Source organism: Xenopus tropicalis, chromosome 6, assembly GCF_000004195.4.
Source record: "Xenopus tropicalis strain Nigerian chromosome 6, UCB_Xtro_10.0, whole genome shotgun sequence".
NCBI lineage: Eukaryota > Metazoa > Chordata > Amphibia > Anura > Pipidae > Xenopus > Xenopus tropicalis.
In genome coordinates this window covers 112158925-112173991 of record NC_030682.2, presented here as the reverse complement: position 1 = coordinate 112173991, position 15067 = coordinate 112158925, and the positions used below count along the sequence as shown (strand labels likewise).

At 39.5% G+C, this 15067-nt stretch overlaps 1 protein-coding gene across 1 annotated transcript in view; it reads left to right on the top strand.

Annotated features, from left to right (window-relative positions):
* The first annotated feature begins 6152 nt into the window (after positions 1-6152).
* Positions 6153-15067, top strand: part of klhl14 (kelch like family member 14) — a 55753-nt gene continuing 46838 nt past the window's right edge. The window contains exons 1-2 of the mRNA XM_002934117.5: positions 6153-7175; positions 12859-13782. Of these exons, the coding sequence (XP_002934163.1) occupies positions 12890-13782 (893 nt within the window). The 5' untranslated portion in view covers positions 6153-7175; positions 12859-12889. The remainder of the gene's footprint in view (positions 7176-12858; positions 13783-15067) is intronic.

The window sequence follows — 15067 nt, the reverse complement described above, 5'->3', positions numbered from 1 at the left end:
TTCTTAATAATACCATGGGTAAACCCATCATATACTGACATATATACCTCTATCATTTACACTTCTTGCATTGATGTCTTTAGACAAAGAGTGATATACTAGTTCCACAGAGGAGCTGGAGATTTTTTTGATCAGAAAGATCAAAATTCCAGTTTGTGAGTTTTAGAGTTTTTTTTAATTCAAATAAACCTGAATGTTTGCTTAATTAATAAAAAAAATAAATCTAAAAAACTCAGAATAAAACCATGAAAAAACTTTAATGCATGGGAATATGGGAAAAATAAGGGGAACAAATATTTTTAAATATTTCATGCAAATCCTGTAATGTTTTTGTCTTCTTTTCTGTTATTTTGAAAACTTTCATGAACTTGAGTAACTTAAAAGAAAGATTATTTCAAACTTATACCAACCCTGATCACAATAACAAATCATATACATGCCTTACAGGTCAGAGAATAAAGGAAGATTAACATTGCCAAAGATTTACCCTCCTCACCTGTGCTCTTTCCAAAATTAGCTAATAATCTTACTCCCAATATATTCCTTGTACAATGTATACTGCAGTTCCATATGAGGTGGCCTCCACATGAGCCGGCCTCAGTTCTGTGATTGTCAATTGTCACAGTACCATCACATTTGTTGGAGAGAAAAAGACTAGGTAAGTTGGTCAATTATGGTGATAAGTTGACTAATGCCCCCACAAAGAATTCTACTGAATGATTATAGCAAATGATGACAGTTTCTTTACACAATGTCATAATTCTGCATACATCCTTTTATAAAAGCAATGGCAGTTGTTGGGTGGACAGATAATATAATGGCATATAATAATCATTAATATGGGACACCAGCTTTATATATTATTCTATGCTATCATAGAATATCTATATCTACTTATTATTACATCATATCTATACATATGATATTATATTACAGTTGAAATACTGTATATACACATATAGTAATTTATGACCACATCACTTCTAGAAATCCAGTGCTTAACCCTGCAATGAATCCAAACATCAGAAAAGCTTTTCCTGCTCCCTCTGCCTTTAGCAAAAAAATTTGAAAAAAACAGTGTTTTATTTTGCAATAAATCTGTTAAAAAAATCTACAAATACAAAAAGATTTCATGTAGTATTATATTCCGAAATGAGCTGATACAGGATCTGACAAATAAGAAGCTCGAGTAATGTTGCAAAATAGAAAGCAACTGAAGCTATTAATCATGTGTCAGTTGTCCACAAATGTGTCGTGTAAACGAGGTTTAAATATCAAATGTGATAGAAAGTTTAAAGGTTACACTGACGGAAATGTACAGACGTTTCAAGCAATTAGATTCAAACTTCTGTACAAAAGCTGGAAAGTGAAAAGCAAATCTGACAAAATGCTAATCTTTTCCATAAAAAAGTGTCTTCTTCTAAACCATTCTGGGCTGCAGAAAAGCTGACACTGAAGTTACGAGCCGCCAGACAAAACGATAGGGAAAATCTGCTTTCAAACAAGATCATAAATCGTGTATAGTGCAAGAATCCAAGGCACTGCTTAAACCACTTTCTTCTCTATTTAACTATACAAAAGGATGCTATAACAGGGCAGAATAAATTGTGTAAAGTTACTGAATGAATGTTATTCTTGCTTTATCTGTGCATCCCCTACTTGTTTGCATTCATAATCCACTTAAGGATATATGAGGCCCATTTTGTTACTCATAAGGTGTTGATGTTAACAGGATATTTTTACAGCCGTCATAAATATAGCTGCTTATTATGTGCTAGTTCTCCTCTGGCAACTAAATGGTTAAAGTGCAAGGCAACGCAAAATATAATTTTAAACAACATTTTTTGTAATGATTTTTGAGTTATTTGTATATATAATTGCTATTAGAAGCAGTGTTTGCCTGTCCTTTTCTATTCTCTGCCCTGGTGGCTCTGACTGTTGAAACATTGTAACACAAGGCAGCAGACTGACAGACTTGACTTGCTGGAGGAGACTGACAGTTGCAACATTGTTGTTGCAACTGTAACAACCAGGAGTTCAGCAAATGCTGCTTTCAATAGCAGTTACATTTACAAATAACTTTTAAAGTGCTACACATTTTTAATTATTTAATATTGGAAAATTGTTTAGAATTATGTTTTCTTTTATTATGCAAAAAATTATTTTTGGGGTTGACATGCCCTTTAAACAAAGGAAGTTAATAACAGAGGAAGTTCAGAATGGAGCATTTTACATCATTTCCACACTACTGTCACCAATAGTTATTTTCCCGTTGCCCAGCAGGTGTGTCCAGGCCCACTAAGCCATGACTGATTCAGAATTTCTGCCCTAGAATAACACAAGATAATGTTTATACAGGGTAAGCCATACTTGCTGTATGATTTCTGTTTCACCAGGGTTCGAGTGCCCAGAAAGGCATCAAGGTATATGATGTACAGATGAACAGTCAAAGACTAGAGGAATCCCTGCTCGAGGACTCACTATAACCAGGCATCTCATACATTTTTTTAAAGGTTTTTATTTATGCATTTATAACATAAACAATATTACATTGGTTCCTCAAGCGTGTTTCATTTCAAAGGTACATTCAATACATCAGTTTACATTAGTTAATTATCTAGTAGAGAGGAGGAGGGCATTAGGATTCCCAATGGAGGTTTTATGTTACCAAGGGCAAGATCATATAGTGTTATTCTATGGCCTCAACCCATTTCCCCCATTTCTTGTCATATTTTTGAGGGCATCCTATTGCTGTATAAGTAAGTTGTATCAGTGGCAGAAGGGCTTTAAGTAGATTGAGCCAGCTGGTAATTGTCGGGGGAGAATGCGCCATCTCATACATCTTTAACCACAACTATAAGCATCTCATCTGTTTAAATCTGCACATATCTACACAAGTACACACTCTGTACATTTCTTACTCTGTGATACAGGTAATTAAGCTGCTATTCCTGGAATTAAATAGAAACCCATGGGAACAAATATAACCTTAAACCAGGAAAGGCAATCCATGCAAAAAAAGTGCAATGTAAATGGGCCACAGTTCACCTGGCATACAGGGGATAACGAATTTGGATGGAGAGAGGTGGTGGGAATAAGAAAGGTAATTTTTGAGGATCCATAGGAAAGGTATTTCAGGCACAGTTTTTTAATAACAGTTATGGCATTTATTGCTCCAGTCAGAGTTCTTGGACATCTTTGGAACTCTGGGCCTATCTCTGACAGCAGGACAGCTGAAAGTATTTAAAGCTACCTCAAAATCCCCATATGCCATATATTACAGGTCTCAGATTTGTGCCATATAAGTCTCATTGGGACATATTTATCATATATGGTCATCATAGTATTATTGATGTGGGTTGGCAAAGCGTCAAGCTCCAATGACACTCTGCTTCCCACTTAAAATTAAAATTAATCTAACAATGAACTTGTATTATATCATATATTGACAGGATAGTGGCTGCTTTACCAAGTATTAAGTAGAAGGCACTAGCATTGCCCTCATTCTCACATGCTGTATCCAGCAAATCTGAATTATCATTAACATGTAAATTGCAATATGCAGGTCCAAGTTGAGCATATCCAGTTCTACATTCAGTATATTTTATAACTCTAAATGCTACTGTAAATTGAAATAGTTGCTTTTCTTATCCAATTAAACTAACATTTTTTTCCAACACAACTAAAAAGGAAGTTACATGATTATACTGAAACAACTAAATTTGTGAGTTAGAACCATCTTCCTTTTGTATGCATTTAAAACTTTCAGCAAACTGGATATTAAAGATATATTCAATTATTATAGAGTAATATGAATTGGTATAAACTTATTCAAAGTGGTACACTATTCAATTATATTTTCTATTTTAAAAGGTTTCAAAGATATTAGCTGTTTTAGGGTGAGGCCACATGGTGCATATATCCGCTTCTGTCGGCCCTGCGTTTTTCAACCATGCTGAGAGAAGCGGATCTGCTTGCCTATGCTCCTCTGTGTGCCTGCATTAAAAACTACAGCAACTGCTCGAATGTGGGCACTCAGAGTGGAGTGGATGTCGGCCTGAAAAACACGAAAGCGGATGTTTTTCAGGTCGACTTTTGATCCCCTCTGCTCTGTGTGCCCACACTCAAGTGGCTGACATAGTTTTTAATACAGGCACACTGAGGAGCATAGGCAAGCTTTTCTCAGCCTGGCCGAAAAACACAGAGCCTGAGAGAAGTGGCTATACCCACCGTGTGCCCTTGCCCTTACACTACAAATAGCAGGTTTGGTTCGACAGCTCACTTTAAAGGTCCAGAGTGTCACAGACCCTACCTATCAATGCACCACCCATGCACTTTCCAGACTCAGTTACCCCTAGGGTTGCTGACAAAAGCCTGCAGTCAGCACTCAAAAAATGCTCATATTCTGGAAACCGTTACAAACAGATAATTAGTGTAAATTGCAAAAGTGCTCAGGTGCACCCTGATTATGTTAATATCAATTATTTTTTGGGTTTAGATTCCCTTAAAACTGACTACACACAGAAAAAGAAGACATTGTACTATAAATGTACATTGGGTTTCTAATAGTTGAAGGGCATCCAGTGTAATATTTTGCACAGGTTACCATTTAACCTTAGGCTGGTCATGCATTTGCATATGAGAAGCTACGCTTGATAGTCATCTGCCACATTATACTTTTACTGGTGCAGTCACTGAGGCTGATCTAATCACAAGTACTGGAACAATGTTACTCAAAAAATGATTTAATTATGACAGTGTGCAATTAAATTGTGGCATAAACCTATATAAATATGATCCACTCTGTGCAAGATTTAATGAGGACAGTGTTGTGCACAACTGATGCTAACAACTCCAAGTGTACAGTAAATCTATATACATGCTTACCTGAAATACTCTAGAGAACCACTCAAGGGTCCAACTTACCCTAGCAACCAGGCAGTGGTTTAAATGAGAGACTGGAATATGAATAGGAGAGAAACTAAACAGAAAGATAAATAATAAACAGTAATAGAGAGTAACAATAAAATTGTGTGAAACAGAGCAATAGTATATTTAGTTCATTGGTTCTATTTAAAAATCATAATTCCTTTATGTCTGCATTTTTATAATATGAAAACAGCATTTTTAAACATACCGTGTACTACCAATGTGCTGGGCAAATTAAGATTAGTCCAATCTGTTGACCTTCAGGCCAGTAAATACATTGTATTGGTGGCCTCAGAAGACTCATCAGGAAAGGACCACAAAAATGCAAAAATAACCTGCTCAGTTGATGCGTAGCTTATTTTTGGACAGATATAAGTTGGGCAGGCAGTTAGAAAACCATGATAAATGGCCCAATAAGATGCTGGCTTGGTCTAGAGAGGCCGTGGGACTTTAATTTCGCTGTGTATGGCCAGCTTTACGTGTTTTGTCCTGTTAGTTACTGACTTGGCATATTCATAAGTAAAGGTGGCCATACACAGTAAGGCCATGAAAGTGGATCTTCTGCTGATATGCCCACCTATGGTGGGCACAGGCACCGTTGGTTCAGGAACTGCATCAACGAGCCGATGCGGTCCCTGATCCGATGTAAGAAACAAACCTGCCTGATCAAGATCTGCCTGATTTCAGGCCATATGTCGATCAGGGGGGCCCGTGGTTTGTGCCTATACACAGGCAGATAAGCTGCCGAAATGGTCTAAAGGACTTATTTCAGCGGCTAAAATTGTCCCGTGTATGGCCACCTAAGGTATTTTACTTAGTTCTTACCTGAGCAGCCCATCAAATGTACTTTAAAAGGTAGCATAGTGTGCCATTCCCAAAATACATGAGATGCCAAATACAAATCTAATACTTTGTAAGCATGAAGTTTCAATAAACTGCAGTTTAGCAAGTCAGGTAGGCTTTTTTCTCACAGAAAAATGTAAAAGCACATGAGCTGCTGGTCAGTTTTCAGGGACTAAAAAAGAGAAAGCTATAGGTTTTATAATAAGACATATAGGGCTGGTTACATGAGTACCTTACATGAGCCAAAGCACAGACACCAGGAGGAAACAAGTGACAAGAAATCAGTTACTCCAGAGAGGAGACTTGTGACAACCGGATATGGAAGGGATGCCTCAGTGCACTCACTGCCCCCACACACACACTCACACACAGACACTCACACACACTCTCACACTCACACTCACACACACACACACTCACACACACACACACACTCACACACAAAGTTTGCACCTTGCGCCAGGGGCAGCCTCACTCTATAAATCAATGCGCAGGGAGGATGAGGTGTATACGTGTGGCTGTGTATATATGTGTGTGTGTGGCTGTGTATATATGTGTGCGTGTGTATATATGTGTGTGTGCAAGGAGGAGTAGGAGGAGGCGGGGAGGGATGGGGATAAGAGTTTATTTTTTGTCATCTTCGCGAGACAGCTACTCATTCATCCAGATCACAGCTAAAAAAAAATGGTCGCAGAAATTAGCAGTTTCGGCTCAGCAGCAAAGTCGCCAGCCTGTGAAGGCAGAGAGAAATTGACTAATTAGCAATGCGCACTAAAACTTGACGGTTCTTTATAGAGAGAGAGATGAGAGAGGGATGGGGAAAGGGAGGAGGACGAGGAGGGGAGGAGGGCTCCATTTCCCCCCTTTTTCTTTCTTCCAAAGATGTTTGAAATCGCAGTCATTTACGCTCGACAATTTTTACAATAGCCTTGAGCCATAATTTTTTTGCGAGGCTCCTCAGCATCCCTCCCCCCTTTGCCTTGCCATGGTCTCTCTCCACCGGCCATGCACGACCATTTCTCTCCCCAAGCGTGGATTTCCTATTACTCTCGTTCCGACTGAGTGAGCCGCAGGCCCAAGGATAATGATGTGTTGTTTCTTGCTGGCATAATTTGTCACACGCACAGTTTTTTTTCTCTCCTTCTTCTTCTCTTGCACAAAGCTCTGCTCACTCTCTCCCTTCTTTGCTCCCGTCTCTCTCGCACATTCCTGCTCTCCCTCGGCTCATTCACTGGGAGCACCATGATGCACGGCCAAATACATTGTGAGGAGTGACTTGGAGTTGGGGAAACAAGAAGCCAAGGCGGTCGGAGTGTGTTTTTGCCTGTGCCGGAGTATTAGCAAAGGAAGGAGTTTGAGGCTGTTTGGGGAAGCTGAGGGCATTATTCAGTACCTGGGAGCAGGTAAGTTTCCGGCCCGGTATGGGCAGCCGTGGGGCTGTTTGGGCGGCTTGCTGGAGTGGGATGGAATGGAAGTGACAGGGAAAACTTCCCAATTGTGCGCAGAAATGTGGGTAAATGTGTGATGGGAGGGGGGTAGCGGAGTGACCGGGGCTGAAGGGAGATCCCTCACTGGCACATGCTGGAGGAGAGGCTTGGGACAGCCATTGGGATAGCCATTGGGATAGCCATTGGGATAGCCATAGGGCATTGGGACAGCCATAGGGATAGCCATAGGGATAGCATTCACACAAGCACCGAGCCGAACTGCATTCTGCAGCAGGAACCTTACGGGACTCAGGCTGGGCTGCCTATAGGCTAGGCTACAGAGATCCTTTGCCCATGGCGTATTATCGGGCTCCTGGGTGCCAAGCTATGTAACTGTTCTACATTTTATTAAATGCATTAGGGGTGTGCAGTCTGCATCCTACTTGCTATTTTTGCACTGCAGCTGTCAGTATCGTGCCGGCAGCCGAAGCCTGTCAGGGGGTTGTTGGGAGTTGTAGCTGGAGGCTCACAGGTTGGACATCGCTGACATACTTTACTTTTACTCGCAGGTCGGGACCCCAGGCTTTCTCCTGCAATGCTTTAGTCACCCTGTTACTAACTTTGGCCCGGGGCTGTGGTGGTCCTAGAGATAGAGTTACTTCTAACATCTTATAAAGGGGATGTAGCCATGGAAACGATGCTGGGATGTACAACTCCTTGTTCAGGTTGTTAGGGTATACTGGGAGTTGCAGTTTAACACCTGAAGGCAGGTGGGTTGTTTATTCTCGGATATCACAGAAATGTGCAACCTGAGCCCCCCAGGCTATCAGTGAGATGCAGATCCTGTCATCTCATCAGCAGCCAAAGGCTGTCGGAGGGATTATGGGAATTGTAGTCCAAGAAGAGATGGAGGGCTGAAGGTTGGGCATCCCTGGGATATCCAAATAGATTTCAACACAGTCCTGCCGAGTGAATTGTTTACATATAAATTCCATATTAGAGGTTGTTGCTAACCCTACCTGGAGCAGCTGGCTGTCCTTAGCAGCTATGCCACTGCTTGCCACCCTGCGCACAGAAGAGTCCTGGACTTTACGTTAGGTGTTACGCATATCAAAGCAATGTGGTGTCTGAGCAGTGTGGGTCCCACAGACAGGAAAGAATTGAAGAAACATGATGCCTTTTAATGCAGTAAGATGTTCTCTTGCCTGTGTGTGCAAAGCTGAATACTGTTAGCTTTAACTATTCTTATATAAAGATTTATGTTTCCTTATTGTTTTAATGCAGAGATGGCCAGCCTACAGCCCTTTAACTGTTGATGAACTACATCTTGAATTAGAAGGGTAATATAGTTCACCTAAAGAACCAGAGGCTGGACATTTCATGCTTTAACCCTCTATAGTCAAAGATATGAGGTATTTTTCATAAGAGATGCAACCAAAGCATAGTCAAACTAGGCAGTTGGTACTGCCCCTGTACATTGCATGCTCTGTGGGTAAGAACTGGAATAGGAACCCTGAATGGGCACGCTATGCAATGTAATCATTTCCTGTGCTGCTGAGATACTAGAAAATGCTGTGTTCCAGGTCCATTAAATCTAGTCAACTATTACATTACAAAGTGACGACTCAGCAGGGACCCTTATTGTATTGAGTGATTATTTCTCATCACAACAATAAAAGTAAAGCTGGCTACAGTCGCTGGCTGAAGGGTCTGCACAATGGGGTCTTTCTGTAGTATTTCTTACTTTGTTGGCATCAAACATTTCATTTTACCGTGAAACTTTGATTCTAATTAAAAAAAAAACATTTTTTTAAAATTACTCAGTTAAACGAATGTAGACAAACTATATTAACAGCATTACATTTGATTTTTTTGCATCTGGTATAAATAAATGTAATAAAGTCTTGCTAGTGCATTTGGAGTTTGTCAGTTTAGATGATTAAAAAAGTGAACAGGCGCGCCCATATAATAGTCCCTTTGTCAGAGCACATTGCGCTCTTACTACTGTGTGGCACTGGAGTAATCCTTATTGGGCTAATCACATTTCCATGAAGCCTATTCAGTATCAGGATGGTATTTAGAAAGGAGGGGAGGAACTCTGCCTAATTAACATAGAAAGAGACAATACTTATATATTTGTGATACATACAGAGGAAGAATGTTACATTTCTTTCAGATACATTATGATTATTCAGATCTTAGAAAAAGAAAAAAAAGAAATGCTCCCATTACTATATGAGGACGTTCAGACATTACTTGCAGGATAGATTAGGAAGCCCTTTAATACCACAGACTTTCTTATTTGCTTACTTACCTGCTGCTCTGCTTTCTGTGCTTGGCATGGTTTATGATACAATGAAAAACTTTGGGGGGATGTTGTTTCTGGGGGGACATGCAATAAACTGTTGGATATAGGTCAAAGTTTTTACTGATAAACCTAGTGTTCTTGCAATCAATATCCCCACTATGCAGTGAAAAAGTAAGGAACCTCTGGATGGAAGAGATTTAAACTGACATAAGTCTGTCACTTAGGCCTGCCATAAATGGCATTTGATGTACACATTCTAAGATAAAAAAAAGTTTATGTGGGACACTAACAGCTTAGACAGAACTATTTAATATAGCTAATTACATAAGATGGACAAACTATATCTGTTTCATTAAACCTCCCCCTATAACCAAGGGCCAGTCATCAAGCAACAGACCAGTCACATTTATTGTTATCATTATTATTAATAACATGTTATTTATAAAGCACTAACATTCTGCAGAGCTGTACAATAAATACATGTATTCATTGAACATACAAGACTACATACAAAAATATAGATATAAAAATTATCAGTAACTGATGAAAGAAGTAAGGAGTGTCTTGCTCCAAAGAGATTACAATCTATAAAAAAATGCGTTGAGACACCAAGTATAGGGGCTTTCTTCTCGCTGTATGTCTAGATTAGAAGGCTGGGTTCTTACAGTTGGAGAAGAATTGGATTAGCAGGGGAAAGAGGGTGAATAGAAGTCTGGACGTGGGATCAACTTCCTTTGCTTTACAGTTATGTTGTCATGGGTGCTGCATTAAGTCTTTAGTCCTTAACATACCAGCATATTTTACAAGTCCCCTTTTTCCAGTTGTGACGTTTCTGTGAATTGCTTTTTTAAAAAAAAAGCAATTATTTCTTATTGTTCCTACTTCCTGTGGAGCCAGAAAATTGGAGCATTTCTCAAAGTGTTTCTAGATGTCTTCTTAAACACTGCCCTTAGCAGTATAACACAAGGTCAGAACTATCCTCAGTGACTCCAATGCAATGACACTGAGACCCAGAAGTTAAAAAAAAAACATGGAGCCTAAGGGTAGGGCACGTTATTATATGTCCTAGCAAACTGATAAACGAGGGTTTCCCAATTATAGACTTGCTCTGAAACCTTCCAAAGTCACACAATATAAACATTAAGCACAGAAATGACCTTTATGGTCTTATTGTAACTGAATAGAGAATAAAATGTATCTTCTATGCAAAATGATGGAACCTATGTGTATTGCCTTACACTCCTTATAAAGGTATGTGGTGTTTTTTGTGAACTCAGTTCAAAATGTTTTGCAACAGGGAACAGAAAGATTGATGTTGCTTTCCACATTATTCTCAGATTTTTAGTACCAATGAGTTTACTTTTGACTAACAGACTATAGAAGTACTTTCTGTTATGTTTACCCTTTTTTAATATGTAGAATCCTGGTAGAATTATAAGGTAATTCTCCTCTTTATGGCAATGGAGTTTAAGAATATTATCACTTATGTAGAACATTATTTATTTACCTTTTAGAATGTATTTAAGGGACAATAATAATGAAAAGTTCAACAGTTTATATGTACCTTGTTCATTTATTTAGCAAACCTCCTTCATAATAGTGAAAATCACTGTAGATAAAGGTACTGTCATACAATAATGGATTTGGACTTTTCTAACCATTTGGTAGCTTCATTATGCAAAGGTAAAGATGGGGACTTATTTACTGATGATCAAAGTGCTAATTTTTTGTAAATAGAGATGTAGCGAACTATTCGCCGGCGAACTAATTCGCGCGAACATCGGGTGTTCGCAAGTCCGGAAATTCGCGGACTTTTGCCGATGTTCGCCACTTTGGGTTCGCCGCGTTTTTTTTTTGCCGCCGCGTTTTTTCGCTTCGTTTTATCGCCTATGCATATACATAGGAATAGCTTGCGTTTTTTTTGGCGTTATTTTTTGGCGTTTTTTTTACAAAGTATTTTTCAGATAAATTTTTGTCCTTGATCCGCCTCCTGCATGCCCCTGTCCAGGTCGTGGCACCCTTTAAACAACTTTAAAATCAGTTTTCTGGCCAGAAATGGCTTTTCTAGGTTTTAAAGTTCGCCTTCCCATTGAAGTCTATGGGGTTCGCAAAGTTCGCGAATATTCGCGAGTCTTGGCGAAAGTCCGCGAACGGGTTCGCGAACATTTTTGGCGATGTTCGCTACATCACTATTTGTAAACATTCACTTTATGCACCCTGTTTTTGTTATATGATATATTGAGATGTTCCTGGGCAATGTACTAAGGGTTGATATTTTTGGGCATTGCCATGCATGTTATGCAGCAGGCACAAAACTTCAATACAGAAAGGCACGTATACAGTTTTCTAAAGCTCCAGTCAGTAGTAGGTGGTGCATTACATGTGTCAGACTCCAGTAAATGTCATATATTAAATGCATCCTTGCATTTACTATGTTATGCAAAAATGTTTGGAATATATTTCATATGTACATTTAAAAACTTCTGTTCTAGTGTAGAAGTATACCTTTGGTTATCCTTGATGTTTTTTTAGTCAAGTGGCTCTTGTAAGTGAGAAAAGTTATTTGGAAAAAATATCATTTAGGTTGTCTGGGAGAAGTACAATGTACCTTCTAGTGATGCATTCATTTTTAGATTCAGCCATAAACCAAAACCTCCAAAAGATCTGGCTAAATACCGAACCTAATAGAACCCTCATTTTTATATTGGGATTTGAGGAAAATAAACAAATTCCATACATTTTTGAAAATTGTTGCATTTAGTTGTCCAGCACTTGAAAGTCTTATGATTTTATGGGTTCATATTTTAAATCAGGAATAAAACAATAGGCAACTACAGGGGTTTGCTGCCCTTTTGACAGTTAAGGTTAGTGATATGTTGTCAGATGAGTGGTTTGGGGCATTATAACCCTTTTTAATCCTTTTATGCTGACATTTTACTCATCTTAACATAAGTAATGAAATGCCCACAAGGAAGCCTTAAAAGTTGTTATCTTTACCTTTCAGCTAGCATAAGGTGTTGTTTCAAGCCAGGAGGGAATTACTGATGCCCAACCCAACAGTTTTTGGTCAAAAGATTGCTGCTCAGATCGTGTATGTTCACTTCCATACACATAGAAATTAAAAAACAAGCCAAATAGATGCAGAGCAGAACAAGCAAATGAAAGATCTCTAAATAGGCAGAAAAATACCTTTTGGTAAATGAGCCATAGTCTATTCAAATTATGCTTAATATCTATTTATTTTAGCATGACACACCACATGCAATTACAGATGATAAAACACATGCATTAATTAAACTTTCCCTAGCTTTTCTTTGCAACTGATAATCTGTTGGCCATCTTCCTTACTAGGTCCATAGCCCAGTTGCATTCAAGGGGCGCCATGTCCAGATCGGGGGACAGGACTTCAACTTTTGACCCGAGCCATAGTGACAATTTGCTGCATGGTCTAAACCTGCTGTGGAGGAAGCAACTTTTTTGTGACGTGACTCTAACTGCTCAGGGACAGCAATTCCATTGCCACAAAGCTGTGCTGGCTTCTTGCTCTCAGTACTTCCGATCCCTATTTTCAAGCCACCCAGGGCAGGATGTTTTGCCAAATGTGCCCAAGGATCAGCAGCAACAGCAGTCAGAAGAGCCTGGAACCCCTTCCTCATCTCCAGATGATAAGCTCCTGGTCAGCCCTCGGGCCATTAACAATTTGGTTCTGCAAGGCTGCTCCTCAATAGGTTTGCGTCTGGTCCTGGAGTACCTCTATACAGCAAATGTTACACTGTCCCTAGACACAGTGGAGGAGGTGCTGTCAGTTAGTAAAATCCTGCACATCCCTCAGGTTACCAAGCTCTCTGTACAGTTCTTGAATGACCAGATCTCTGTTCAGAACTACAAGCAGGTGTGCAAGATTGCAGCTCTGCACAGCCTCGAGGAGACTAAGAAGCTGGCCAATAAGTACTTGGTGGAAGATGTATTGTTGCTGAACTTTGAGGAAATGCGGGCTATGCTGGATTCTCTTCCACCCCCTGTCGAATCTGAACTTGCACTCTTTCAGATGACTGTACTTTGGCTGGAGCATGATCGGGAGACCCGCATGCAGTATGCTCCAGACTTGATGAAAAGACTGCGCTTTGCCCTAATCCCTGCACCAGAGTTGGTAGAAAGGGTGCAGTCAGTGGATTTTATGAGGTCTGACCCAGTATGCCAGAAACTACTGCTGGATGCAATGAACTATCATCTGATGCCCTTCAGACAGCACTGCAGGCAAAGTGTGGCAAGCAGGTGAGGGTTTACATTTCCTTACTAAAACATATATCCAAGAGTTTAAGGAAAACAGTTTTTTTAATTTTGTCTATTAAGCATTGGGTGGGGCACAACCATTTATCTTCACCTTTAATTCCTTACACCATGCTACTTATTTCCTAAATAAAAAACAGACATGAATTATTTTAAAAATTGGTTTACTAATTAGGCAATCCTATCACCATCTCCATTGACTTCCATCTATACTGTGATGCAGAGGGTTAGGAGGCCATGGGGACAGGCAGTGCAGTCGTTAGGCCCCACCATTGCCAAGCACATGTAAACCAAAATACTTTGAACTGCTCACTATGTTATAAGGGGCCCCAAATGTTTCCTTTGCGTAGGAACCCCGGGTTAAAAAGTAGGTTTCTACTATAAGTGCTATAGTGGACTACTGTCCTCACACATGGAGGTTTATTAATCAAAATTTGTATTTGTGTAATTTTCTTATTTTTTCCTACTTCAATTAACCTATTCATTAAAAAATCTGAATGAAAAAATATTTTCAAACATGCAGTTCAATTTTGGGGTGCCTTGACATTTCTAGACTACTGCCAAGCTCACCATCAGCATAGAGTAAAAGTTTGTCCAACCCAATCCTCAGGTCAGAGTAATGCCACTGGAGCTGGTGATCTGGTAAGTGCTTACAGGGCGTAAATACAAAGCAAATTCAAAGAAATTATTATTTTTAAAAATCCTTATTTTCATGTTGTCAAATTTTGTCATTAGGAAGATGTTAGGAAGGGGTTCTCTAAATGGTGAACTCCCCCTTTTATTGAATGTCCTGTTCTTAGCAACTTTTCAACAAGTCTTTATGTTTTATATTTTTTAAATCTGTAGCGTTCCTCTTCTGCCTCTTTGACACCTGGAGCTAAAAACCCAATTTTATTGGTTTTGCTCATTTTTACTACTTACTGGGGCACATTTACTAATCCACGAATCCGAATGGAAAAAATTCGGATTGGAAACGAACATTTTGCGACTTTTTCGTATTTTTTTGCGATTTTTTCATTGCCGTTACGACTTTTTCGTAAATTGTCACGACTTTTTTGTAGCCGTTACGACTTACGCGAATTGTCGCAACTTTTTCGTAGCCGTTACGATTTGCTCGTATCTTGTCGCGACTTTTTCGTATTGAGCGCTCGTAAAAGGCGGGCAAAACTTTCAGACTTTGCATGATTTTGGAAGCCTCCCATAGGACTCAATGGCACTCTGCAGCTCCAACCTGGCCCAAGGAAAGTCACGATACTGAAGCTTGAATGAA